The 25,902-nt window shown below is 40.4% G+C and overlaps 1 protein-coding gene across 23 annotated transcripts in view; it reads left to right on the top strand.

Moving 5' to 3' along the window:
• AKAP13 (A-kinase anchoring protein 13) overlaps positions 1-25,902 on the top strand; it is a 323,232-nt gene that overhangs the window by 240,702 nt on the left and 56,628 nt on the right. For 6 of the 23 annotated variants that reach the window (XM_070618258.1, XM_070618249.1, XM_070618250.1 and 3 more), the window contains 7 exons: positions 4,211-4,581; positions 7,179-7,232; positions 10,413-10,478; positions 12,267-12,459; positions 15,533-15,641; positions 21,444-21,572; positions 25,442-25,484. In XM_070618258.1, coding sequence (XP_070474359.1) covers positions 4,211-4,581; positions 7,179-7,232; positions 10,413-10,478; positions 12,267-12,459; positions 15,533-15,641; positions 21,444-21,572; positions 25,442-25,484 — 965 coding nt within the window. The remainder of the gene's footprint in view (positions 1-4,210; positions 4,582-7,178; positions 7,233-10,412; positions 10,479-12,266; positions 12,460-15,532; positions 15,642-21,443; positions 21,573-25,441; positions 25,485-25,902) is intronic. The other 17 variants (XM_070618322.1, XM_070618317.1, XM_070618383.1 and 14 more) reach the window with 6 other exon arrangements.

The raw sequence follows: 25,902 nt of genomic DNA, 5'->3' as shown, positions 1-25,902 counted from the left end.
AATGGGATAGAAATATTGTCATTTCTCTTGAGTAAATATCTAGGAATGGAATTGCTAGATCATGTGGTAAGGTGTAGGTTTAGTATTATAAGAAATTGCCAGACCTTTTTCCAAAGTGGTTGTACCATTTTACCTGCTCACCAGCAATGTATGAGAATTCTAGTTGCTCTGTGTCCTTACCAATGTGTGTGATTGTTTTGTTTTAATTTTAATTTAATTCTGGTGTGCATGTGATGATATCTCATTATGGATTTTGATTTATATTTCCTTGATGACTAAGGATGATGTTAAAGACATTTTCCTATGTTTATCGGCTACTTGTATATCTTCCTTTAAGGAGTGTCTGTTCAAAGCTTTTGCTCATATAAAAAAATAGATTGTCTTTTTGTTGTTGAGACGTAAGAGTTATCTATATAGCCTGGGTACCAGTCATTTGTTATAGTTCTGTTTTGCAAATACTTTCTCCCAGTCTCTAGCTTGCCTATTCGCTTTCATGATGGTGTCTGAAGTTTTTAAACTTTGATGGAGTGTAATTTACCAATTTTTTATGGCTGTTGCCACCTATGTCTTGTCCTGTTATTGATTTGTCTGCCCCCAGTCATGATGTTTTTTTGTAGAAAACTTACAGTTTTAGCTTTTACATTTAGGACTAGGATCCATCTCAGTTTTCTTTCAAACCCTTTAAAAAGAGCTCTGTAGTTTATAGCAATGGGGTCTAATCCTAGCTCTACCTAGAATCTAAAAGAGCTAAAAGAAGAAGAAGAAAAAAAAGCCTGAGCCTTACCCCAGACCAGTTAAATTAGAATCTTGAGTTTATTATGTAACCTCTTTGAGCCTCAGTTTTCTCATCTGTAAAATGGGAATAAGAATACCTACTAAGTTGAATAGTTGTGAGGATTAAAAGAAATAATACATCTAAATCACTTAGTACATCCCCACATGTAGTGATAATCCAGTAAATAATTACTACTGAGATTTATATAATAGTTATATTGCATGTCTATTTAAGTAATAGTTTAACAAGCTTTGTATAGGCAGCATCATCGTTTAATTTGACTTTTTCATTCACTTTTAGGGATGTAATTATTTTGTAATTGCAGTCTCTCTACTTTATTTGACCTGAAATTAAACAAAACAGTATCCTTGGGTCACTCCATCTGCTCAGCCCTGGCCCTGAAGTTACAGCCGTCCCTTAAGGCTGGTGCTTGTAAAGAGCAGCCACACTCACACCTTTGTGTTGCTTGGGGGCCTGTTCTTTGCGAGCATTCTCTCTGACTCCTAGGGATTTTTGGTAGCCTGACAAGCATTGCAGATTTTCAAGATTACATGAGCCCTCAGGAAGCAGAAGCTAATGGTAGAAATAATATTTTTGTGTGTGTTCCCATGCTGCCGTATGCAGGAGGAGAACCAGTTATGAAAACCCCAGGGAGGAAGGATGCTGTGTCAGTCTCAGGCGCAGGTTCGGTCTCAGTCTCCCAGTGTGCTAGCCTTCTCAGGTGCATACTCCACTCCCACCCGCCCCTTCTTGCCAATTCTGCCTTGCTATGTCTCTTCTGCTTCTCTGCCCTCACCACATCCTAATACTGCATCTGAAGAAAAAAAATCTTGTGTTTAGCGGAAAGTGATGTTTTGGCCATCTGGATACATACTTACATAGATACACGTGCGTAGTATGTTTCTTAAATATATAAAATGACTTTCAGGGGCTTGGGTTGTTTCTCCTGATTGTCTGGAGGAATGGTACCATGGCATCAGTTGCACTTATACATTTTAAAACCCTGGCTTTGGGGGCTGGCCCCGTGGCCGAGTGGTTAAGTTCGCGCGCTCCGCTGCAGGCGGCCCAGTGTTTCGTTAGTTCGAATCCTGGGCGCGGACATGGCACTGCTCATCAGACCACGCTGAGGCAGCGTCCCACATGCCACAACTAGAAGAACCCACAACGAAGAATATACAACTATGTACCGGGGGGCTTTGGGGAGAAAAAGGAAAAAATAAAATCTTTAAAAAAAAAAAAAAAAAAAAAAAAAAACCCTGGCTTTGACTTCATGTAAATCAGATCTATTAAGGGTGAGTGTCCTAGTTTTCTAGGGCCGCTGTGACCTGTCACCACAGATTTGGTGACTTGAAATAATGTAAATTTATTTTCTCACAGTTCTGGAAGCCAGAGGTCCTAAAGTCAGTGTGCCAAGGGGCTGCTTTCCTTCTGGAGGCTCTGAGGGGGCCCTCTTCCCTCTGTCACTCCCAGTTTCTGGTACTTGCCGGCAGTCCTTGGCTTTCCTAGGATTGTCAGTATGTCACTCCAGTCTCTCCCTCCATCTTCACATGACGTTCTGCCCTGAGAGGAGTGTCTCTTCTCCTCATAGTGTGAGACACCGCTCCTATTGGGTTTAGGGACCACCCTGCTGTAGTATGACCTCGTCTTAACTAATTACATTTGCAAAGACCCAATTTCCAAATCAGGTCACATTCTGAGCAGGACCTGAATTTGAGGAGGACAGTATTCACCCCAGTACAGTGAGACAGCTGACATCCTAAACTTGTCTTCTAAAGTTGGGATTCAGGAACATTTACATTTTCCGTCTCTGTGGAGAGTGGGCCCAGGAATAGAAACTCTTTAGGATGCCCAGGTCCATCTTCATTAACTTAAGAATAGTCGATAATTTTATTTCAAAATATACCTACCCTATTTTAAAACGTCCTTGGTAAAGCATAGTTTTGTTTTAGAGCGGCTAAGGGAACACCGAGGACTTCTCCGATACTGTCTTTGAGATCTTGTCCTTACAGGGTTTTTTACAGCTAATGAAGATAATGGAACAGGGCAGTTTTAGTTGAAACGAACCCGGGTTCAAATCTTGCTTCTGGCGCTCATGGCCGATGTACTTGGGAGAGCCCGTTAGACAGTCTGGACCTCAGAGTCCGCGCTGTCCAGTGAGCCCCTCGCATCTTCTGACACTCTCAGCCTCATCCCATATGCATCGTTTAAAGAGCAATTAACTTAGGAAACTGGATTCTACAGGGGGAAATAAAAACCAAACTCAGGAGCTGGTGAGATCCAGCCCCAAAGCTATAAAGAATGCTTTTAAGTGTTATGTTAAACTGTTGAAGAGGCTTTCCTAATAGAGGACTTGTTTACTCTTCCAAAGCTAAAAGGGCTCGTTAGTTCTCATCATTTTTAAAATCTTTCTCCAAGAACTGTAAGTTTCTTCACTCTTAATTAAAACTTCGAGGTGACTGGCTTAGAAAAATACTGTGAAGAAGGAAAATAATCACGGAATGCCTTTCCCTCTTCCCTGCTCCGTGTCCTATAAGAATGCGAGGACAGGACAGTGCCCACATCTGTAACAAAGAGTGACCGTCATCTTTCAGATGCTTTTACAAATCTTTGGACGCCATGAAGCTCATCTTTCCCTCACCCATCAAATTATGTGTGCTGGTGTCTTTGGGCAAGTAGAGAATGTCAGCCTACTGGGATCAAAATTGCACAATTCCTCTTAGGCTCTAGAGGCCGGCTGGGGAAAGAGCATAAACACTTTATTAGAGATTCCATTACCAGGACTGATTATCTTAGGTACAGTTTGGCTTGATAACACTCAGCCAGTTCTCAGTGAAATGAGCAAAAGGGAATAGATTTCTTCCATTTAGGTCTTTGTGGCCAGAATTTTGGCATTCGTGGCAGCTTTAGGTGGGATTATAAGCTATTCTGCATTTTTCAAAAGGCCACTGAAAACAATCGCAGACTTGCTTTTGGAATATTAACTTCAGCACATCATTATTGCAGCCAAGCAGACTACCTTGTTTTTAGTTGAGACCTGCGAGAAAAATTAAACCTAATATGATATGAATTTAGAGTTTTCATACAGCAGAAACCCAGAGACACATGGGTTTCCTTTGTTTCAGTTGATGGTGTTGACTGAAAGAACTAACCTGAGTTAGGTTTCTTTCCCTCTTTAAGAAAGGAAAAATTATGTACTTGTAGTCCAGTCGCTCTCATAACAGAGTGGAGAGAGCCTAGAGCTAGACCTGTACCGTTACTGGAGGCTGTTTGAATCCAGCTGCAGTCACGCTTTAAGACAGAAGTGTCCGTTTGTTGGAAGCCAGTTGTGACCTTGCCCGTCAACCCACTATGAAGCCATTGGCTCTGTCGAGAGTGACTGAGGCTGTCTGCGTGGTCCTGCCCTTTTCACCCATACGCGCTTTCTCTCCATTACAGCCCGAGGAGGAACAGTTGGGCTGTGATATCACTGGATCCAGCTCTTCCACTGATGACACAGCTTCCTTGGATCGACACTCTTCCCATGGCAGTGACGTATCCCTGCCCCAGATCTCACACTTGAGCAGGTCCAGAGATCAGCAGTGCCTTGATGGCTCCCACGGCCATGGGGTGGGAGCTGAGGGTCGAGAGAGTGAGAGCGAACCTGCTGGCTCCGGTGAAATGGAAGAGGAGGAGATGGACAGCATCACCGAAGTGCCTGCCAACTGCTCTGTCCTGAGGAGCTCCATGCGCTCTCTGTCCCCTTTCCGGAGGCACAGCTGGGGTCCTGGGAAGAATGCAGCCAGCGATGCAGAAATGAACCACCGGAGGTGAGACAGAAGGCTGTTGGTTTTGTCTCTCAGTGTCTGCTTGCTTTCCATTTGATGATTTGGTGTTAGAGTTGGTAAAAGATTTTAGGAGGCACCATGGTATAGAGGAAAGAATATAGGCCTTGGAATCAGGAAAATCTGTGTTCAAACTGCAGCTCTGTAAATTAGTGTGTAGATAACCTTGGGCAAGTTACTTGAGACCTCTGAGCTTTAATTTTCTCATCTGTGAACTATCTGCCCTTCAGAGTATTTGTAATAATAAATATTACAAATGAAATATGTCTGTTAGGAGGTGGATGTTTAATAAATTACAACATGTATTCAGGCCAGATTTCTTAAATGAAATTCATAAATTAGAAAATATGGCAGGGAATAGTTTCATATCAGTTTTGAATTAATACAGTGGTCCCCCCTTATCCGCAGTTTTGCTTTCCGTGGTTTCAGTTGCCTGCAGTCAACTGCGGTCTGAAAATATTAAATAGAAAATTACAGAAATAAACAATTGGTGTGTTTTAAATTGTGCCCCGTTCTGAGTAGCTTGATGAAATCTCACGCTGTCCTGCTCCATCCTGCCTGGGATGTGAATCACCGCTTTGTCCAGTATGTCTACACTGTAGTCACCACCCACTCGTTGGCCTGTTAAGTTAGGAAAAGCATAGTCTCTATAGGGTTTGGTACTGTGCGTGCTTTCAGCATCCACTGGGGGTCTTGGAAGGTTCCTCCGCAGCTAAGGGGGGACTGCTGTAAACATGAAGTCTTAAAGTCTCCACACATCTGAGTTTTTCGAAGCGCTTCAACAGGAACTGCCATCTGTTTCTAAATGCAGAAAGTTTTGATAAAGTCTAAATTATCAGTATTTAATCCTCAAGAAAGCATAAGAATCATTAAATCATTGGTATTTTCCATGTATCGTCCAATCTTTGGGGGCTTTTGTAAGTGTGACTCAGTCTCAATCCTTCGGTTTGGAAGCGGGCTGTACAGAGGCTAAACTGGGTTTGGCTGCTGACCGTTGGCTGCCTAGATGAATTAAGCAGATGGTTTAGCTTGCAAGAACAAGTGCCGTGATGCCTTGATGTATATGCAAAGGTGTGTTTACTTCAAAGCTGCTTCCTTAATGAGGAGAAGCAGCTAAGGGCGAAGGCTGGCAGCAGTTTGAAAACAATTGATGTGAACAACTCACCTGGAGCAATTACTCCTTTTTTAAAAAATTCCTTGTCCCCTGTATAATAGTGTGGCTCAGATTTCATAGCTGTGAGTACGTGTAATCTGATCACTTTCATTCACTCATTTGTTCTGTTATTTAACCAACATGTATTGAGCACCCACTGCATGCCGGGCATTTCTAGGTTCTAGAGACACAGAAGGGAACAGGATAAAGGCCCCACCTTCGTGGAGCTCACAGTAATACCTTACACTTTCCTAGTTTGCTACTCTGATTTCAGACTGCTTTAATAACACATTATCTCAGGTAATTTTCCAGTCTTCTCTCTGAGTCAGGGGGTCTTATCCCCCATTTTTGCAGATGAGACTATTGCAGATAGTTTTATCACTTACCCAAGGTCAGTAGAATCCAGGTTTCTGGGCTCCTGGCAGGTGCTCTTTCTATGATTCTATATTATTCTATGGTGGAGTTCAGGATGCTAATCTTAAAAATACGCAGTTCCTTTATCTGCTGGCTAGTTTTTTAATAAACATTTGAAATCCTAGATTATATAAAAGCAGTTTCTAAAAGCTTTCCTTCCCAGCTTTATTCATGCTGTGCTTTTTTTTTAAGCATTCACACCAATAGAAAATATAAGAATGTGAGGAGTGATCCCTACAGCCAGAATTTTCTCCTTGATACAAGCGGAGCTTCCTGACAGGACATGCTTGTCTTAGATGATAACAGCGTCAAGAAATGAGAGTTTTCTTATATATAGTCTGTTTTACTTCATAACCTACTATGGATCCCTCTGCCATGACTTTGATCTCAGAGCTGGATGTGACTTTATGGATTATGTAGCTCAGATGAGGAAATTAAAGCTCAGATTTGCTCAGATTAAATGGTTTGCCCAAGATTACATGGTGATCGTAAGACTGAACTAAGGCTAGAACCTTATCACCCAAATTATTTGTATTTCCAACCCATATAATATCATGGAATCTTCTATTTGAGAGGAGCGTTAAGGACTAACCACTGTCCCAATACCTCTGGAGATAATGGAATGAGAGTTCAGTATATCAGTTTAAGTAGACTAATTCTTATAGTATTATCTGCATAGCATAATTTTAAAGTCTTAAGAAAACCCTTCTAAAGTTTTCAACGGCCTTTCCCCCCCCCACCCCCAATCCTTTTACTTTTATAGTTTAATAAGCCTCATTCCTTGTCATCTGATTAACTCCTTGGAGCAAGGAGGGAGCAAAGTAGCCCTCCACAGAAGATGTCAGGCCCTTTTGGTTCTGATGTTTTTCTTATTGCACATTTTTTCATTCCCTTACTTCCTGTACTGTTCTCTTTGGTGATTGTATCCCTTCCCAGTGTGATGTCTGTGTGTTTCATGCATTTGTATCCATTTTGTTTCACCTCAACACTGACCTCTTCCATCATTCATTTTCAGTTCAATGCGAGTTCTTGGGGATGTTGTCAGGAGACCTCCCATTCATAGGAGAAGGTACAGAGTTCAATAACTTGATGGACTAACCGTGTTGCCTCTGAGCATATACTAACAAGCATCTCATTCCGCTTAATTCATTATTAAACAGTCTGTTTTTAAATAATGTCACATTTGCTTCAGGCAGATAAAATATAGGTAATTATTAATTGCTGATGTCCATTCCATGTGAAATAATTTCTCCAATCTGAAGTTTTTCCCTATTCTACTTTTATCTTAAAAAAAAATTTTTTTTTAGTATTTTTTTCCGTCTTTCACTTATTGGTGTCCCGATCACTTTGATAATAGGGTCACACCCAATTTTCTCTAGGAGAATTCAAAGGAATGTCTATGTTGTGCCTCCCTGATGGAGCTTGGGGAGTACTTTTTCTTTCCAAGAAAAACAAAAACGGAAGAACTAGAAATATGTGTGTGCTTGCACACAGGCCCTCCAATATTTCCAACATATTCTTTAATAATTGGGTGAGAGCCTTTATTCCTAGAGCACCTGGCACTTTCCATCCCATTGTTGATGTGAGCAATCCTTACAGTAAGTACGAGGCATCAGCCATCTCAGGGGCCCTCTCAGTCTGTTAGTTCTTTGATTATTTTTTGTCAGGTAAAATTTTGAGGCTGCAATAAGTGCTGATTTGCTTTAAATTGTTCAAATGCTGAGTTTTGTTTTATTTTTATTGTTCAGAAGTCGTTAGTGAGCTTTTCTTTCATTGTTTGGGAAAAAATTTAGAAATCCAAAAACGACGGTTAGATTACTGTTAGCTTCTCATATTAGGAGACATTTGTAAAGATGTATTTTTAACTATCAGCTGAAGCTGTTGGGAAGCAGGCAAATTAATGATCTTTCCCACATCGTCGTTTTCAAGTGGATGCTTGCTTTAATTCCGGGGTTTAGACACAAAATTGAGTTCAAATACAGATATTCTCAGAATCTCAGATAATCATGACTCTGGGTAAGTTTTTCTCCAGGGGCACAGTAGTTAAATGTCTTTTTCAGTGGAAGTATCTAAAACCTTTAGAGGTTTGTCTGACTCCATTAAAGCTCTTCAATGTGAACTTATTAAAAGACAAGCACGTGATGACGCTGGAGGATGACAGGTTGCTGGATGCAGTCCAAGTTAGCAAGTAGATACAACCGGCATCACGTCTCCAGTTACAGTTTTCCCAGTAGTCATATTTCTGTAGGAAGGACTTGAGGCATAATTTTAAATGTTGTATTAAGCCGTAGCTAGTAAAATTGAAACATTCCAACAAGTATTCAAAGGTGAGGGAACAGGATATTTATTTTTTTAAAAATCTAGAGCTAGAACTTCATAGATCTGAAAATAAAACCAAAGAACCATTACATGTTTCCTCCACTAATTGAGGAACTGAGGAAATTAGGATGCTCTCAAAAATACTCAATTGCAAAATGAGTTTTCTGCTACAAGGAAGAGCAGTTTTTCTGCTGCTGTAGGACCATCCATAGCTTCCTTCCGGGATCCTTGGAAAAGCTATTATCTGTCTCTCTGTTGCTCTTCATTCTCTTTATCTTAAATTTCGTCCAAGTCTTTCACATCATTATCATTTTCTGAGAGTAAAGAGATGTTTACATCTGAAGAAGGGGATTATTTTTATGAATGATAATTTGGTAATATATATTCAGTTACTGGTTTACCACAGTTCTGTTTTTAATAAGAAGTTGGATATTTAGGTATAATGTGCCTTTTTATTAACAGTTTGGAGATTTAAAATTAAGTTAATAATTTCAAAGAATGGACTGCTGAGTTTGTGTGTTTGTCAGCTGTGTCATCAGGGCTCACTTCTGCTCACGCCAGTGAGTGATGTCAGCCTGATCTCGTGTACCAGACTAGAGACGTGTCTCAGCTGTGGATTTCTGCTTTTTGCTTTTGCACTTGTGAGCTTTATACTGTTAATTTAATGTGATTTAAAATGTTTTACTATTTACATTATTTTTAAATAATATTTTAAAAATTTACTTTTAGAAGAGCCATCGGGGTAGCTCTTATATTTATTCTCTCACCATTTTCCTTGTCTCCTTTTCTCTGTCAAAAACTCCCACTTATTACCAAAACAGAGTTATTAGATGAGATCAAGATAGGCGTTTTTGGTGTCTGCAGGTCTCCCATTTGCACGATTCAGGAGGGAGCTGAGTGGTTTTACTGTTGTCCAGGAGCTCTGTTTTCATCCTGCTTCTAAAAGCAAAGGCATGTCAAGTAGCAGTGTATTTTTAAGTGATGGCTTTTGTTAGTCAAAACTCCTGACCCGTCACTTCCCTTTATAAAGTACCTGATATTTTGAAATGATTCTTTTTTAGCAGTTGTATTTACTTATTAGCATTTCTGACCCCAGATTTTCTGTCCCTGCTACTTGGGAATAAATATCATTGCTGAGATAATCAAGGAAGTAGGTGATCAAATGGAGTTTTTTTTTAATCTTGGGAAAATGGATACAAACCTAAAATTAAAAAGACACATTTCTAACTCAGTACCATAGAATTCCTTTTTTTTTTTTTAAAAAAAGCATCTTCATTATCATTAAAATAGAAGGAAATGTGACCATTGTTATATGCTTTATGTTTAGCATAAGAGCGTGGTGAGTAGGGTTTGAAGATGGATTTGAGTGTTGACTGGGTGTTGTTATTCTGAAAGATTTGTGAATTGTCTGTCTTAAATGGATCCTTCATGGAAACACTTTTGAAAAAAACTCCAGACTCAGTAAGCCTACCCCTGTGCAGTTTGTCCTTATTCCTTTCAGCTAAGGGTGATAGATACTATGGTAAGGGAGACGTGGGAGCAGTGGGATGTGTAGATTGTCCCCCGTAGTGGAGGTCAAAACACTTCTGTGAGAACGCCAAAGAGGAGGCTGCAGGTGGAGTGGGCTCTTTGTTCAGGGTCCACTAGAAGGAATTATTGGGTTTCAGATTGAGCTTGTTGCCTTCTAAAGAGCTCACCTAGTCATTTCCAACACGTTGTCTAGATGGACATCAACAGAACAATTTTAAGTTTCCATGGTTTTTGTTCTAGACTTTTTCTAAACTCTAAATCAGTGTTACATTCCTAATTTTTTGATGATCAAATAAATCTGTCTGTCTCTAACTATGCCCGTTCTTTTTAAACCCAATAACCCCGTCCTTGTCTCCCCTTCTCCCTCCATTTCTGTTTCTGCCATTGATGTCATCCTCAGTATGAGCTGGTGTCCCTCTGGTGTGCAATACTCTGCTGCCCTGAGTCCTGACTTTAATTACAGAAGGTATGGTATTGTTACATGTCCAGCCGCCAAATGGGGAACCATAAAATATGGCATCTGGGCTTTTGGCTTGGAGCTGGCTTCTGTGTGGCTGGAATGCATATGGCAGCCTGCTTTGTCTGTGAGCACAGTGTTCAGTTGCCTCTGCTATGGGTGTCACTAATCCAATCGAAGAGGCACAGCCTAAGAGTTGGATGGTGTACCTTGATGCCTGTTTGTCTCAAGTGGCTGTAGATTTGGTGTTTTCTGCACAGACTTGTCTCCATGGTGTGATGGACAACTTTTCTCTTTGTTTTGGTCTTGTCCTAATTCCCAGATCCTAGGAATTCCCACATCCTGAGGAAAACAATGACAGAAGCAAGGCAGCTAATAAGATGCACTTATTTCTATTATGCTTCCAAATCAACCAGTCTTTAGATTCCAAATTCACAGACTCCTCGTCGTTTCATATTCTCTCAACTAAGCAGCTAGATGTAATTACTAAAACATTTTCAGGATTAAGTTCTGTGGTAAGCATAGATCTGGTTTTCTCAGGCTTTACAAGTAATTCGCAATAGAAAACTAAATTTCTTCTTGACTTCGCCTGTCTTCTCATCCCTGTTATTGACAATGAGCTTTACAGAGACATCCACTCGTACTTAGTCATGATTTCTATTGTCATATTGGAATAAGGAAAACAAAATCCATTGTTTAATTTACCAGCTAGAGAGAATAGAGGCATATGGTTTCAGTTCATAATAAGTAATTTACGAAACAAAAAAAGCAAATGTGAGCCCTTCTGGACTGGCATGCAAGAAGTATTTGTAGCAATTAACTGTACAGTTTGAGCAGAGATAACTAAATAGCTTCAGTATACTTTCAAATACAGTTTCAGCTGCTTGTAACTGAGGACACGGTCAGCGGCAACTCTATTTCGAGAGCTTTCCTACTTTAAAGCAGTTTCCACTGCACTTGTAGCAGATATGAATTATTCTGGCTACACCCCGAGGAGGATAGATTGCTGACCCCTCTCTGCAGCCTCCTGCCTCCAGAAAATGCTCTTCACTCTGCAAACCTCAAAATCTTTATTCCAGGGATCCCATTTTAGATACCAAACCCTAAATTGGTTCTTTTCCTTTGTCAGTATCAAGACACAAAAGTTAAAACTCTGGACTTAGCTTTTCAGCCTGTTCTGTCAGGTGTTACATGTGCCTGTCTGCAACTAACAATTCTCAGGAAAACTGTCAGCTAATTGTTGTCCAGCCAGGTGCGCACAGATGATAATGCTCATAAGTAACACTTGGGTTTTCTGGGGTGGGTGCGTACCTGCGAAGTTATAAAGGTCCTCTTCATGGATGCAAGGGCAAGTCTGAGTTCCTCTCTTTGCCTTCTGAAAGTTACTTATGCTCATATTTTCTCTGTGCCATTTAATTCTTTGGTATTAGCAGAGTTATATTCTGGCAAAGATTAATTACATCAGATCAAGGAAAAAACATAAATAAAAGATCAATAAGATAAATATGGAATATTGGCTGTCTATATGGTATACTGAGAAAAATCGGAGAAAATGACCTTAGATAGTGCAACATTCTATGCAACATTATTCTATCAAATAATGAGGTAAGAAAATCTAAGTATAGTTATTCTTTCTTAGCATACCAAGACCTGTAGGTGGCACTCATTTGTGCCATGCCCTTGTAAATAGTTTTGCTAGATGACAAAGAAATAATGCAACTTAAAGGGATTTTTGTATCCTCCTTCGTTTCTGAGACTCAGAAATAGAACAAATTAACTCTTGTGCTCTGTGTTCAGTTTCAGTCTAGAAGGCTTGACAGGAGGAGCTGGTGTCGGAAACAAGCCAGCCTCGTCTCTAGAAGTAAGCTCTGCAGACACCAGAGAGCTCAGACACCCCTTCAGTGGTGAGGAGCGGGGTGACTCTTTGATGTCACTTTCAGAAGAGGATCTGGAGTCAGGCCAGAGAGAACATAGGATGTTTGATCAGCAGGTAAGGATGAAATGGGTGTATGTTGCTGATTTCCCTAAATAATCTTTATTTTATATCCTAAATATGTCCTTTGTTCCTCATATTAGGAACAAAGAAGGCAAGACTTATATTGATATAAGGCTAGTAGCTATAATTACTTACCCATTATATAATATATTCGCTCTAGCACAAAGCAAGTTTTTAGCACTTAATACTGAAGAATACCATTCATCTGCATAGATTTGAATATTCCATCAAGGCAAACTTTTTTAAATTAGGAAAGTATCCAGGATATTAAATTGAGTTTTTCCTTCTTATCTGAGGACTTCTTTTACCACCCCAATAGTAAAATGAGTCTTGAAGTTAATACATACCATTATTAAATTTCCCAATTCTCAAAAACATCCAAAGTTGCTCCTTCCTGGAAAAAGATTCTGATTCTTTGTCTTATAACGTTGTCTAGAAATGACTGTTTATTTTCTCTGCCTCCTGTCACTGCCAGAGTTCTTGAGACAGCATCTACACCCCCGCCTTCTCTTTCTCACCACTTGAGGATCTCTCGTGTCCACCTCTGTCACTCTCTTCACACGCCTGTCTTGAAAGTCATGGACTTCCTTGTCGACCAAATCAAGTGACTTTTTCTTAGTTCACATCTTCTCAGGCTCTTCAGTATCACAACACTTTTGACAATCCCTTGGGAAGTTTTTGAGTGGAAAATTTGAATTATATGCTTTTACAGCATCCTACACTACCCCCAGTCCTTTCTCCCCCTCTTGGGCCAAGGAGACCATGGATTAATTTTTGAGAGGATTCCAGGATACGCATTCAAATGAAACATTTCTAGTTAAAAAAGTTAAAATACCTGTCTTTGAATAGGTGACTGGAGTTTTAGGTAGAAATATTATGAAATATTTCTAATGAAACAAACAAAAATGTTAAATAATCTATTCCTTGAATAGGTGACTGAGGTTTTGTGTAGAAAGATAATTTTTATTACATCCTGCTACATAGCAATGATGGGACCAAATGTAAATTTGGCACTGGAGGATTATCTTACTAACAAATGGGTCACTTATGCTCATGTGAAGGCCTAAGAGAATTGGGGCCTAATGAAAATCACACTGAAGGCCTAAAGGAGTTGTGCCACCTTTTTCCCCTCACCGCACCTGTGTCATCTTGGCCTGATGATTTACAAAAAGTTAGGAAAAATAATAAGAATATGGAGATTATATTTATTGGAGCAAATGATTTAGATTTATTCAGCCTAATGGTAACAGAAAAAGGGAGGAAAAAATAGAAATAATTCTTTGGTGACTACTGAGAGCATCTGATAAGTAGCAAGTCCGAAAAATAAATTGCATTTCATGTGTATAGAATCCTTTGGAAGTCATTTGCAAGACCAGATAAAATACCAAAAATTGTAGACTTGTGAACAGAATCATAGACTAAGAGCCAGTACAGTTGTTCGAACATCATAAAGTTACACAACCCTGGATGGTATAGCCTAGAACACACCTAGGCGATGTGGCGCTAATCTGATAGGACCACCGTCATATATGCGATCCATCGTCGACCAAAATGTTATGCGGCACGTAACTGTCTGTCCCTTTGGATTCTGCTTAGGCCGTTGTGTGTAAGAACTTCAAGCCCATTTGAGTTACTTGCCTAGGGCCTTGTAACTGTCTGTTGGCTAAACAGTATTAAATTCAGAATTCCTGGCTATTAGTCTTGCTGCTTCTTTCCATGTCTTTGAAGTAGATGAGTTTTAGTGAGGAAATGAGAACATTTTAATTTTCTTAATATTGTTTCTATGGTACCCTTTCTGAAACTGACATTTCCAGGAATTTGGCAGATTAACCCTGTCTTTTAGTAAGTGATGTTCGTTACCACTGATGTCTTTCTAATTAGGTCTTTCTGAGTAAAGTTGTCAACATTTGAGTGCCTTGCTGTGCGTTAGCCTTCCTGGCACTCTGCTTACCCAGAGTTTTTCGTCTTGTGTGCAGCCTCGGAGTGGTGTCTCAGCTGCTTGTATCCCTGATCTGGACAAGTTGCCTGCAGCCAACTTCCTATTGAAGGTCTCTGCCTCTCACTGAGGTCATTTTTCAGACCTCACGGTTGTATTTGAAACATAGCAACTGTTTGCCTCAGACTCCATGGTTACACGTGGAACAAGCTCTAAATAATCAGAGGTCTTCGGTGCAGCTGAGCCAAGTTGATGCTAGTAACGGATTTTCGTTGCTTCCCTTCCAACATGTGCAATTCAGGAGGCAAATTTCAGTCTACTATGAAGGGAAGGGGTTTATGAGCATTAAGTCAGTTAACAATTAGTATGAGCTCTCTCAAAACAAAAGGGCAGGGAGTCCCTCATCACTAGAGTGCGCTGGTAAATACTGGTTGACTCTCTTTCAGGGGTGTTATTGCAGGAACATCTGCAATTGGTTGGCTTGCATAGCCTTGAAGCTGCTGTGGATTTACAGAGGGAATTAAGTTATCACACTGCAGCCACCCTCGTGTTCATGTAGAAGCAGTCTGATCTTAGAAGAGGAAACGAAGGAGACTGAGGCTTCTTTCCTGATGTGCACCTGCTCTGCTTGTGATCTTGAGACACTTTTTACTTGTGTCTCAGTTTCCAAATCTTTAACATTGGAATAATATTCCTGGTATCCTGCTTTATCTCTTTAAGGGGTATTTCTATTTTCAAAGAACAAGAGCTGTATGTGGTTTGGTAATTCCAGTGAAATTATTTTTATCTGATTATGTGTTCAGCAGAGGTTTATTAGCACTTAGTAAGTTTGAAACATTATTAGATATTGTGAAGGATGTGAAACTACTGTAAAGGATGAATACTCTAATTGTCCCCATTTTACAGACAAGACAACTAAGGCTCAGAAAAGCTGAGTAACTTCTCGGAAGTGGAGCAGCTGTCAAGTTGCAGGGACGGACTTGAATGCAAGTCTGACTGCAAATCTGTGCTGTTCCCGTCCTGGTGCACTGCCTTATTTTCCTAGGTTGAGTCAGAATGTAAAGTTTGTGCTTGTCTAGAAATATGAGAGCATGTACCTAGAACCTGTTCTTTGCCTTTTTTACCTCACAGGCATGTCACAGATCTAAAAAACAGGGATTTAATTACTGTACGTCAGCCATTTCTTCTCCGTTGACAAAATCTGTCTCATTAATGACAATCAGCCATCCTGGATTGGACAGTGAGTATAGTACTTTCTTTAATTAAATGTATTATACTTTAAATACTTTTCCTATCATTTTCTCTCTTTAAGACCCTGTAACATTACCTTCCAGAATTGTCTGCCTCTTCCTCTGATGAGTGGCTCAGCACTAAACACAAAAGAGCATCGAGCTCAGCCATGGGATCTCCCTCCTCTCACTACCCAAAAATCTCCTGAATATATTAAACTCATAATGTTCTTGGGCCTAAACCTGACACACTCTTTATTTTGAAATAATTTCAGTCTCTCAAAATAGTACAAAGAATTACCATATATTCTTCACCTGGAGCCCCCAGATGTTGTCATAACACTTGTTTTCTCAGTCTCTCTCCCTCTCTCTGTCACTTCCCTCAAAGTTTGTCCTGAAACACTTGAGAGTAAGTTACAGACATAGTGCTCTTATGTCTCAAAGATATTCTCTTATATTACCACAGTACAATTGTGCAGATTTTATCCAGTATTAATTTACTGAGCTCTTCAGAAGTCTTCAGCTCACAAAGGACAAAGACATAGTTAGTTAAGCAGATGCTGAGAGGGGTACATCTGAAAGTGATCAGAGGAACCGCATGCGGATGTAGGATCCACTGCCCACGAAACTTATGTACAGATGTCTGGCGTCTATAAGCACAGGGCATTCGTAAATGAAAGATGCTCATACACGTGTTTGAATTGGATCCAGATGTTTGCCATGGAAAGGCAGCTACCTTGTTCTTTCAGAAATCTCCCTTTTTCTGTTTTATTTTTAAAATACTTTTTTCGTGAGTAGTTGCAGGGTGAGATTTGATATAAAGAATTAAATTCTCATTAAAGGGGGAGTAATACATCCTTTGCTGACAGACCATGTATTCAGGAGGCTGAAGCAAAGGGATTAAATAAGGTCTCCTGTTGTTTCTGGGGTCTCTTCAGTGTCCCCAGTATAACTTAGTTTAAAGGGGTTGGGGACAGAAGTAGCTGCCCCGCATTAATGGGATGTTCTGTCTCAATTTATGACTTACTAGAGGCCTTATCTTTTCAGTTTCCACAGTGGAATTAAGACAGAATGGATGATTCTATTAACTTTGTCCTCATTTTTGTCTGATTAATACTTCACACACAAATCTGGCCTGTATGACTAAAGGTGCCCCATGACGACTTATTCTAAAAATGCAGATATGACCTCACAGAACCGTGACAGAAATAGCTTTTCCTGTCTTTGCTTGAGTTTTGGTTTTGTTTTGATTTGGCTCTGGGTTGGAGGTTTTGCTGCTATAGAGTGAAAATTATTATAACAAAACAGTTTCTAGTGGATTTGATGAGCCCGGAGTGCTGGAGCTCAAAGACAGGAAAGCACTCCTCAGTGAGACCCTTCCGCCCTGGGTGCCTCCCTCTGTGACGAGCAAGTGTTGTCGTGTGGGGGGGTTCTCCTCCTTTAGCAACACTGCCCGGAACCACCAGAGTGTGGCCCACAGGCAGAGCTTTTTCCTATAGTTTGCCTCATGCGTGAAACACGTCATTATTTTTCCTCCGAAAAGCAGGATGATTTTTGACTGTGTTTTCAGTTGCTAGCCAAACACTATAAATAATGCAGCCAGCTCCCAGAAAGCGCCATCCTAGAGTCCAGGAGTTCCGGCACAGAGAGCTTTTCTTTCTGTTGCTGGGAGATTTTCTGCTCAGCTCACTGAGGGGATCTGAAATCAGTAGTAGACTGCTGTCAAGAAGAACGTTTGATCCTTTCAACAAAATAGGACACCCTCATTCTAACCGGTAGGGTACTTTTCATGCAGGCTTCAATGATAGGTCATAAATCAATTAACTGGCCCCACTTATTTCCCTAAATTACCATATACTATAATTGGAAGACTAATTAACACTAAGGACTCTTTTCTCCGTGGTCCCTCCCCTTGTATAATTAAATGAATTTTCCCAACTGTATTTTTTACTCTTCTCTAGGAACATGATAAATCCTTTTGCAGATGTTAAAATTCTGGCCGTTGAACAGAAGACTGAAACTTCTGTGTGCTGTGCCTTGAAGCTTAGGATAGCTGGGTCGTTCTTGATTTGCCACAGACTCAAATCTGCAATTCCAAATCGCTTACATACTCTGCACGATGCATCTTTGATCATGGTCTTCCTAGGTGAAAGTATCATAATTAAAATCTACGCGGTGATTTCAAGCCTAAGGTGTCTGGTACGCTTAAAGAATTCTGACCAGTGCTTTCTTGTAAGCACATGTGGTGGCTCTGTGACCTTGGGCTGGGCCCTGAAACTTTGCCTCAATTACTGGAACTAGTAAACAGGGATAATAAAGTGATAAGGCTTAAACGTGAGTTTATTAAAGTCCTTCGCATATTTCCTGACTTATAAGAAGCATTCGTTATCATCGTGGAGTGAGGTGGTTCCCAGTGCCCAGGGTCCATTTTTCTCCGAGCAGAGCTTAAGCAATGCTCAAGAGACGAGAACGATGTCTCTCCTTGTATTAAGTGGCTGTGTCGTATGAGCATGCTTGCCTAGGAACAAAATACTTTCTAAAATCATCCTTATTTTACTACTTTCCAGCTTTTACCTGTATTCTGTCTTTTTGCTTTAAAGAAATTAGCTGCTTCCTCCACAGTCTTTGACAGCTGTGAACATTTGAGCATTTCTGAAAATGTATGTCCACTGAGCTGTTGTCTGGAATGTCTTGTTAGGTCATTTGCTAGATTAGAAAACCAGACAAACTCATAGCATTATTTCTAAGCTGGGATCTGTTTCAAAAATCTATTGATGTGGAGGAAAATACTGAGCAAAGGTGGTGACTAAAATGTTTCTGTATCGCTTTCTGGGGTGGAAAGCGGACCGGCAACAGCTTATTTAGGAACCACAGTGGGCAGGAAAGCGGTCCCGGGTCAACTCTTCGATTTGCTGTCTTGATGGGGGAAGCATGATGAGCGCATCTTGCTGGCTCATGTTTTAGGGAATCAGAATAGCACTGATGCTGCCTTTATCGTGGGAAAATGTCGGGGAGGCCCGCTCTCAGAGGAACTGCGCCAGGAAGTGTGTGCACCATGTTTCTCCTTCTTGCATCAGAGGCGGCTGAGAGCAGACTCCCAGCTTGCAGAAAACTCAGATGGCTTCTTGACAGAACTTAATAGACTTCGTTTTTGCGTATACAGGATAATTCAGTTACTACAAGCGATCCCCTTCCAGGACTGTATTTTTTAACTTTTCATTGTTGGCACCCAGAAGATGCTTACGAACAGTAGAGAAACTGCTGGATTGTATTCCTGGAAGAGCTCTAAGCGCATTAGTGGCAGGAATGTTGCAAGGGGAATGGTGCCCATCAGATGTTGCAACCTCTCAGACTTCGTAAAGAGATTTCATTTCCCCTTCATTTTGCATGGTTTGTTATCACACAGAATGGTGTCCACGAATGGCACCTGTCCTTGGGATCGTCCTCACACCTGCACTCACGGGGTGTGCGTTAGCCAGGTTCCTTGTGCGTGCTTTGATGGGCACACCAGCTTAGGACTGCGTAGCTTGATTAGACTGAAAGCTAAATCAGTCTTGAGAGCTGACCTGTGGCATTTACGTATCTAGAATGCAGCGGATCTAAAAGGACAAACGATCCATGTGATCAAAGATCAGGGTGGGCCTCTGGAAAGTTAGGCATCAATGCTAATGAGGATGTTTTATCTCTACTTTTTGGGCTTATTTTCTCTCTGTGTCTAACTGTGGACAGTGGGATGAGAATTTATTGGAATATATGTATTTTCTTAGAGTAGTTCTGTCTGGAGAAGATAACATTGACAGATATGTCAGAATAAAAAGTTAATCGGGCAAACAGACTTTTTATATTTGGTCTTTTGATTAAATTCCAAGCCTGGAATATATGCATATTCATTAAATATATGTATACACACACGCTCACAGTCCTGTGCATAATAACATTTGAATCAACAACAGCCCACATTTATGATGATGGTCCCATAAGATTAGTACCGTATGGCTAGTTGTGTAGTAGGCTCTACTGTCTAGGTTTATGTAAGTCTACCCTATGGTGTCTGCACAATGACGAAATCGCATGACGACGCATTTCTCAGAATGATTCTCAGAATGTACCCCTGTCATTAAGCAATGAACAACTGTATATCTATTTGTATATATACTTTAATTTGAGTACTTCTAAAATTGCATCTCTATGTTGACAGAACATATTCTTTTCATATATGTTGGAGATTTCCATATATGTTGAGAATGCTCTTTAGATATTCATACAAGTAGATTTTTCCTTATGATCCATGATCTTGTGGCAACAGAAGAGAATATTCTTAGATTTTGTGTAATAACAGAGCTCATTTTTATTTCCTGAATTTGCCTCACATTTGCAAATACTTTAGAACACACATTAAAATAACGTCTTACTTTTGTGCTGGACTGTCGCTACCCAAAAAGCCAGCGTGCATGTATTTGTGCCAGGAGTTCTTCAAGCTCTGTCACTTGCAGTGGCTGTGGACAGCAATCTGCCATCACTCAGCGTTCATCTGGGGTATGGAGTGGCTTTCATATTGGGCAGGTCCAGGGCTTTTTCCTTCATTTAATTTCGGATGTTGAGCTTCCAGAAAGCCTGACAAGGGGCAGTTTATTTATTAATTTGTTTATTTATTCAATAAATATTTGAGTATCTGCTCTTTGCTAGGCACCAGGGTAGACCACAGTAGGAGAGGGATGAACTTACAGGTACAGTTCCTTTTCTGACCACACTTAGGCCGACAGACAAGAGGACAGGTGAATATAATAGAAAATGATAAATGCAGCAACTGAGAGAAACGTTGGGTGTTACAGCAGCATCAGACTCGAGGCGTCAGAGAAGGCTTACAGGGAAGAAGGTGAGCTAGTGTGTGGAAAGCAGGACTGAAAGAATTTGGGCTTCTTGTCTATGGGCAGTGGTGTGATTTAAGTTAATTAAATTAATTGATTCAAATACTTGAGAGACCACACTGAAGAAAGTGTTAGGGAGGAGAGGCTGATAGATCCGTAGAAGGCGATCGCAGGATTCAAATGAGAGCAGATGGCGGCCTGAACCAGGGCTTAGAGCAGTGGTGGGAGAGGAGAAGTTGATGTTCAGAGAATTCTGGAAGACAAAGTCAAAAGGACGATTGAGATGTATATAGGGATTCAAGGATGGTACCCAGGTTTCCACTTTGAATAGTTAGTTAGATGTTAGGTGCCGCTCACCAAACAAACAAATAGCCGGGGAGGAGCAGGTCTGGAGGAAAGGAGAGTTCACTTCTGTGCTTGTTCAGTTTGAGCCGCCGGGGAGAGATCCACCCCCAGGTGAGCAGTGAGGTGAATGACTCTTAAGCTCAAAGAAGACATCTGGCTTGCAGATAGAAAGTTGTGAGTCACCAGTATGTTGTATGAAGACTGTACTTTAGGAGGTGAGAGTGAAGGAAGAGATTCAGGGGGAGGGAGAAGAGAGTCAAATTCGGAAGCCTGAGGACCACCACTCCTCCAGTGTTTTCACTTTGAAGGGAAAAAAATCCCAGCTATAAATTATGACCATTAAAAATAATTTTCTTCTTCTTTTCATAATCTAACAAGTATGCATTCGTTGGATGAATTTTTTAAGTTGCGTTAGAGTTCCGCATGTTCAGGAATAAAGATGAAAATGTGAATAAATTACGTTGTTCACCTAGACAGCCTTTCCTGGAACCATGCGGGCCAGTGACATTGGTTCATTTCTGGGTGGGTTTCAGATGCCCTCTCTTTTGGCCCGGTATAATCTGTCGTGCATGCTCTAACGTCTTGTTAACCACTTCTCAGCCCAGCAGCAGATGCAGCCGGCAAGACGCATCTCCTTCTCCGTCAGCATCTCTCCGCTCCTCCTTAAGTCTAAAACTCTCTTTTCTCTTGGCTCTTCCTATTCCAGTGATGAGGATGAGGAGTTGCGTAGTAAGTAAGCCGCTGTGGTGTCCACTGGCTGCTCTCCGGGGTCTGGCCAGCACTGAAAAGGCTGTAGGCTCCGTACTAAGAAATTGTTGGGGACTTTCATCCCCTTGCATGCCGTCATTTCTAAATCATTGTCTTCGTGCTTTGCTTTGAAAATTAATTGGGGTAAACACTTTTTTTTGTCCTCTGTACACTAACTGCACGGATCCAGTGACCTCATTCCAGGGCACGAGATATTGTCCCAGAACACAAATATCTTCAAAGGCCTAAAGGGTGTGCTCCTTTCCCACCTTGTACCCTTTGTCATACGGAGACTAATTTCACAAAACTTCACATTTTCCTTGTTTTGCTTTTTTGTCTCATGGGATGGGTGTCTAGAGGTCCATCTGTGGTATTTAAAAGTTAATGTTAAACTTTTTCTTCTCACCTTTTCAGACCATTTCTTAAAACATACCTTTCCTTTGGGATTAGACCCCAGGGATGAGGGGGTGGGAGTTCTATATTTATTTGTCTCCTACTTTCCCTCCTTTGGAACTTTTATTTTTTCTACCCATTTTTTCTGTTATTCTCTACCCAGTAGGTTTCAGCTTTAGTAAACTTGGAAAGGAAATGATTCCTCCTCGTCATGAAAATCACTGTTCTCAATTGTGGAAAATTTCTAAAACGTTCTAGATTGCTACTTTTAATGGAAAAACCGTGTCTAATACAAAGTTTAAATAATGAATTTTCATTTCGCATAGCTCAGTGAGTCTCAATGACAATATCCACATGATTGAACGCTGTAATTCCCTAGCACTTGCTGACTCTAAGTTTCCCAGCAATATTTAAGTATTTGATTATTTAATATCTAAATATTAAAATTTAATATTTAAGCAATATTAAGCTCAGGGTAACAGTTTTGCATTGTTCGTAAAGGAAAGTGTAAGGCACAATAACACAAAGTTCAGTTAATTTCCCTTAAATGGAGGTGTTATGTTCAGTACTTTTTTCAAAATTAAAAGATGTTTGGTAAATAGCCACACAACACGATATTCACTTTACACCAGTTGTAATAGGAGAGAAGTTGTGAAAATCCACTTTCAACTTTGAGTGTTCAGAAATTCTCAAGGCTGTTTCATCTCAAAGGATTTGTAATACACTTGGAAATAGGTCAGCACAGCAAAAAAGAGGTAAAGGAGTATTTCTTCTACCACTAATATAAAGTCACAAGGGCACTGGTTATTCGATTAATCCGACATGATGAAATAGTAAAAGTATAGAAACTTGAAAACATTTGAATCGAGTATCCAGCAATCCTCAGGATGTGTTCCTTAAACTCAAAAATATCAGTGAGAATTAGGTTAGCGGGCCGGGGGGAAGGAAGAAAAAGAAGGGGTTGGTTTATGGCCAAATCAGTTGAGAAAACTCTGGGTTAAAGCAAATTTCAAATGCTCCTGTGTACTTTGTCAGTTTCCAAGGCCATATTCAATATACTGTGCTTCTCAGACTTGCTAACCATGAAACTACAGTATGTTCGTGCCTCTGTATAACATCTCATGAGACTGGTGTTCCGTGGAACACACTTTAAAAAATATTGACCGTGTCCCCATTCCAGTAGTTGTAACTCCGGAATGTAGTATATTAGGTCTGCAGGTTATTTCTTGCCTTTAAAAAGACGTCTGGTTGAAATATGCTGTTTACCTGCAATAATGCTTCGCAGGAACTTCAATGACAGATTCCTTTGCTTTTGTCTGTAATTATATCATGGAAGTAACATTGGTTATTTTCTGCTCTTAGATGCTCTGAAAACTTGGTGACACATAGGAATTTCAGAGGCATTGGTAGATCAATCACTGCTTTCGGAACTACATCTAAGAGGTCACAGTAAATGAATTAAAAGGTTTTCAGCAGTGGAAAACTTGGAAATCCTTATGGGAGTCGTAGATCCTCCCAGTAGTCAATCACACACTTGTTCACTTTTTAATTTATTCAACAGAAACCTGCTGGGAGCTTATTTTGGCCAGGCTGTGTGCTGGTTGGTATTTTTCTTCATTTTGGGTTTTATTTTCATTTTGTTCGTATTACTAGGGTGGTAACTTAGTAGGTAATTGCTTAAGTATACAGCGGAATCCTAGCAGTGTGAGAGAATTTAATGCCGCCTGTATCGTTCAAGGCTCCTTGGGTGGAAAAAGTTTTAAAGCCACTGATCTAAACCACGCTCTTGGTTTTTTAGGTAAGTTAAGGCATCCTGAAGTTAAAATGCTGATGATTTCACACCTCGATCATGCAGAGCTGAGGGACAGTTCCCAGGTCTTATTCTTACTCTGCTCATCTTTCTCTCTTACCTGGTGGTTGTCACCATGCATTAGAAGTGAAATAGAAAAAGAGCCTCAAGTAAAAGGAAAAACTGTAGAAAGCAATCTTGAAGACTAGGAATTCGTCTTTAAGTTTCTTATGCATTAATGCCACCTGTTAGCTGTTTAAATTACTTAATAATAAGTACAATTTCACGTTTCTATTCAGAATCTAGAACAATTTGGGAGTTTATGAGTTTCAAATGCTGGTAATCTGGTAGTGGAACATCTCCAAATCTCGGTCAAATTAGTTTTACTAGCAGTAATCTCAGAGATCCTTGAAACCAACCCGAAAGAGAAGGAGTGTGTTTTGTCTGCATTATAACGGTAGTTACGCCGAGCATCCTTTGTCTGCCTGGAACCGTACACAGAAAGTATTTCTATACCTGATCTCCTAAAAGTCGGGAACCATCTATTGCTGTGTGGTTGAGGCTTTCCTCGAAAGTAGCTCAAACTTTCACAAGTCATAGGTAAAATAGTAGTACTGATCCTGCTGTTTGTTCTCCTTATTGCCCTGCTGTCTGACTGAGCCTTAGTTCTTGTTGGTTTTTTTATTTTGAGGAAGATTAGCTGTGTGCTAACATTTGCTGCCAGTCCTCCTCTTTTTTTTTTTTTTTTTTTTTTGCTGAGGAAGACTGGCCCTGAGCTAACATCCGTGCCCATCTTCCTCCTCTTTATATGTGGGACGCCTACCACAGCATGACTTGCCAAGCGGTGCCATGTCCGCACCTGGGATGTGAACCAGCAAACCCCGGGCTGCTAAAGCGGAATGTGCGCACTTAACCGCTGTGCCACCAGGCTGGCCCCCAACTGAGCCTTAGTTCTAATGACCTGCTTCAGGTTATGGTTTCATGGTGATGGAAGGAGGAAGAATGCATCTGCCAAACTTGTTTTGTCAGTGTCAACCTGGGAAGAACTCTAGCGTCTGTTTTATCTTCCTCATTTCAGAGATGAGGAAGTGAAATCCACAGATCTCACCCCAAATTAGTGACAGGGCCGAGACCCTATAAAGCAGCTCTGATGCTCTCTCCCGTTCCCTAAACCATTTCCGAGAATGCTCAGGAAAATACCAGGTGTCCATTAGCTGGATTTTTAGTATAGAAATATATGAAAACAAAATTAACAGCATACAAAGTATGACATTTAGTTTTTTCCTGTTTTATATTCTTCCTGTCACGTCCTCTCAGAAAGATGGCCTGCGGAAACGGAACATTGCTAAGAACGGGAATTAAGCATGTTCGATGTCTGTTTGAACTTAGAAAAAGTGATTTGGGGTTTGTTCAGTTACTTGAATCCTGGATTAAATTTTTTTTTCATGGAAAATTCACTCCCTGTTGCTGCCTATTTCCAGTTCTAATTTGAGGATTTCGTGTTTAATTTTTCCTTCTTCCAAACCCTGAGGAGGAGAAGGCACCCCCCACTGGCTTTCACATGCTGCTTCTGCTTTCTCTGTGTCATCGTAAAAATTGTAAGCACTTTTTCTGTCATCAGTTGAGACCCTTTTGTTCTAACTTTTCCTCTGCCGCTCTTGTTTCCTAGACTCGCGGCCATTCCACAGCACCAGTGCCAACCTGACCGAGAGGTACTGTACGTTTGTTTCGTTCCTCCTTTTCCCCAGGTGAAGGGAAGGAAATCCAAAATGTCTTCTGGCATTTAAGGAAACTAAGTTCACTGAGCTCATTGGATTCTTACTTCTTTGAGTGATAAATTTGGAATAATGGTTAGAAGTCGTTTTCTAATGAAGGCTATATCCTTTTTAATTAAAAGTTATTTTCTTCTGTGTCCATGGATACAGTACACAGCTCTGTCCGAGTGAGTGAGTTGGTTCTTTACTTGAAGCAGGCAAAAGATTTCTGTTTTCACTCATTGTTTATTTTTAGATTCCTCTTTTCATCCTTGTGGGATTAAATATTCCAATTAAGCATAATTGGTGTTCTGATTTTGCCCTGCAGTTTGTTTTTTTTTAAAGTTGGTGTGCTTTTTTGGTGGGATTTTGTTTT

This window comes from Equus przewalskii, chromosome 1 (assembly GCF_037783145.1).
Source record: "Equus przewalskii isolate Varuska chromosome 1, EquPr2, whole genome shotgun sequence".
Taxonomy (NCBI): domain Eukaryota; kingdom Metazoa; phylum Chordata; class Mammalia; order Perissodactyla; family Equidae; genus Equus; species Equus przewalskii.
The sequence above is the reverse complement of the archived record's forward strand: the minus strand, read 5'-3'. Positions and strand labels throughout refer to the sequence as shown.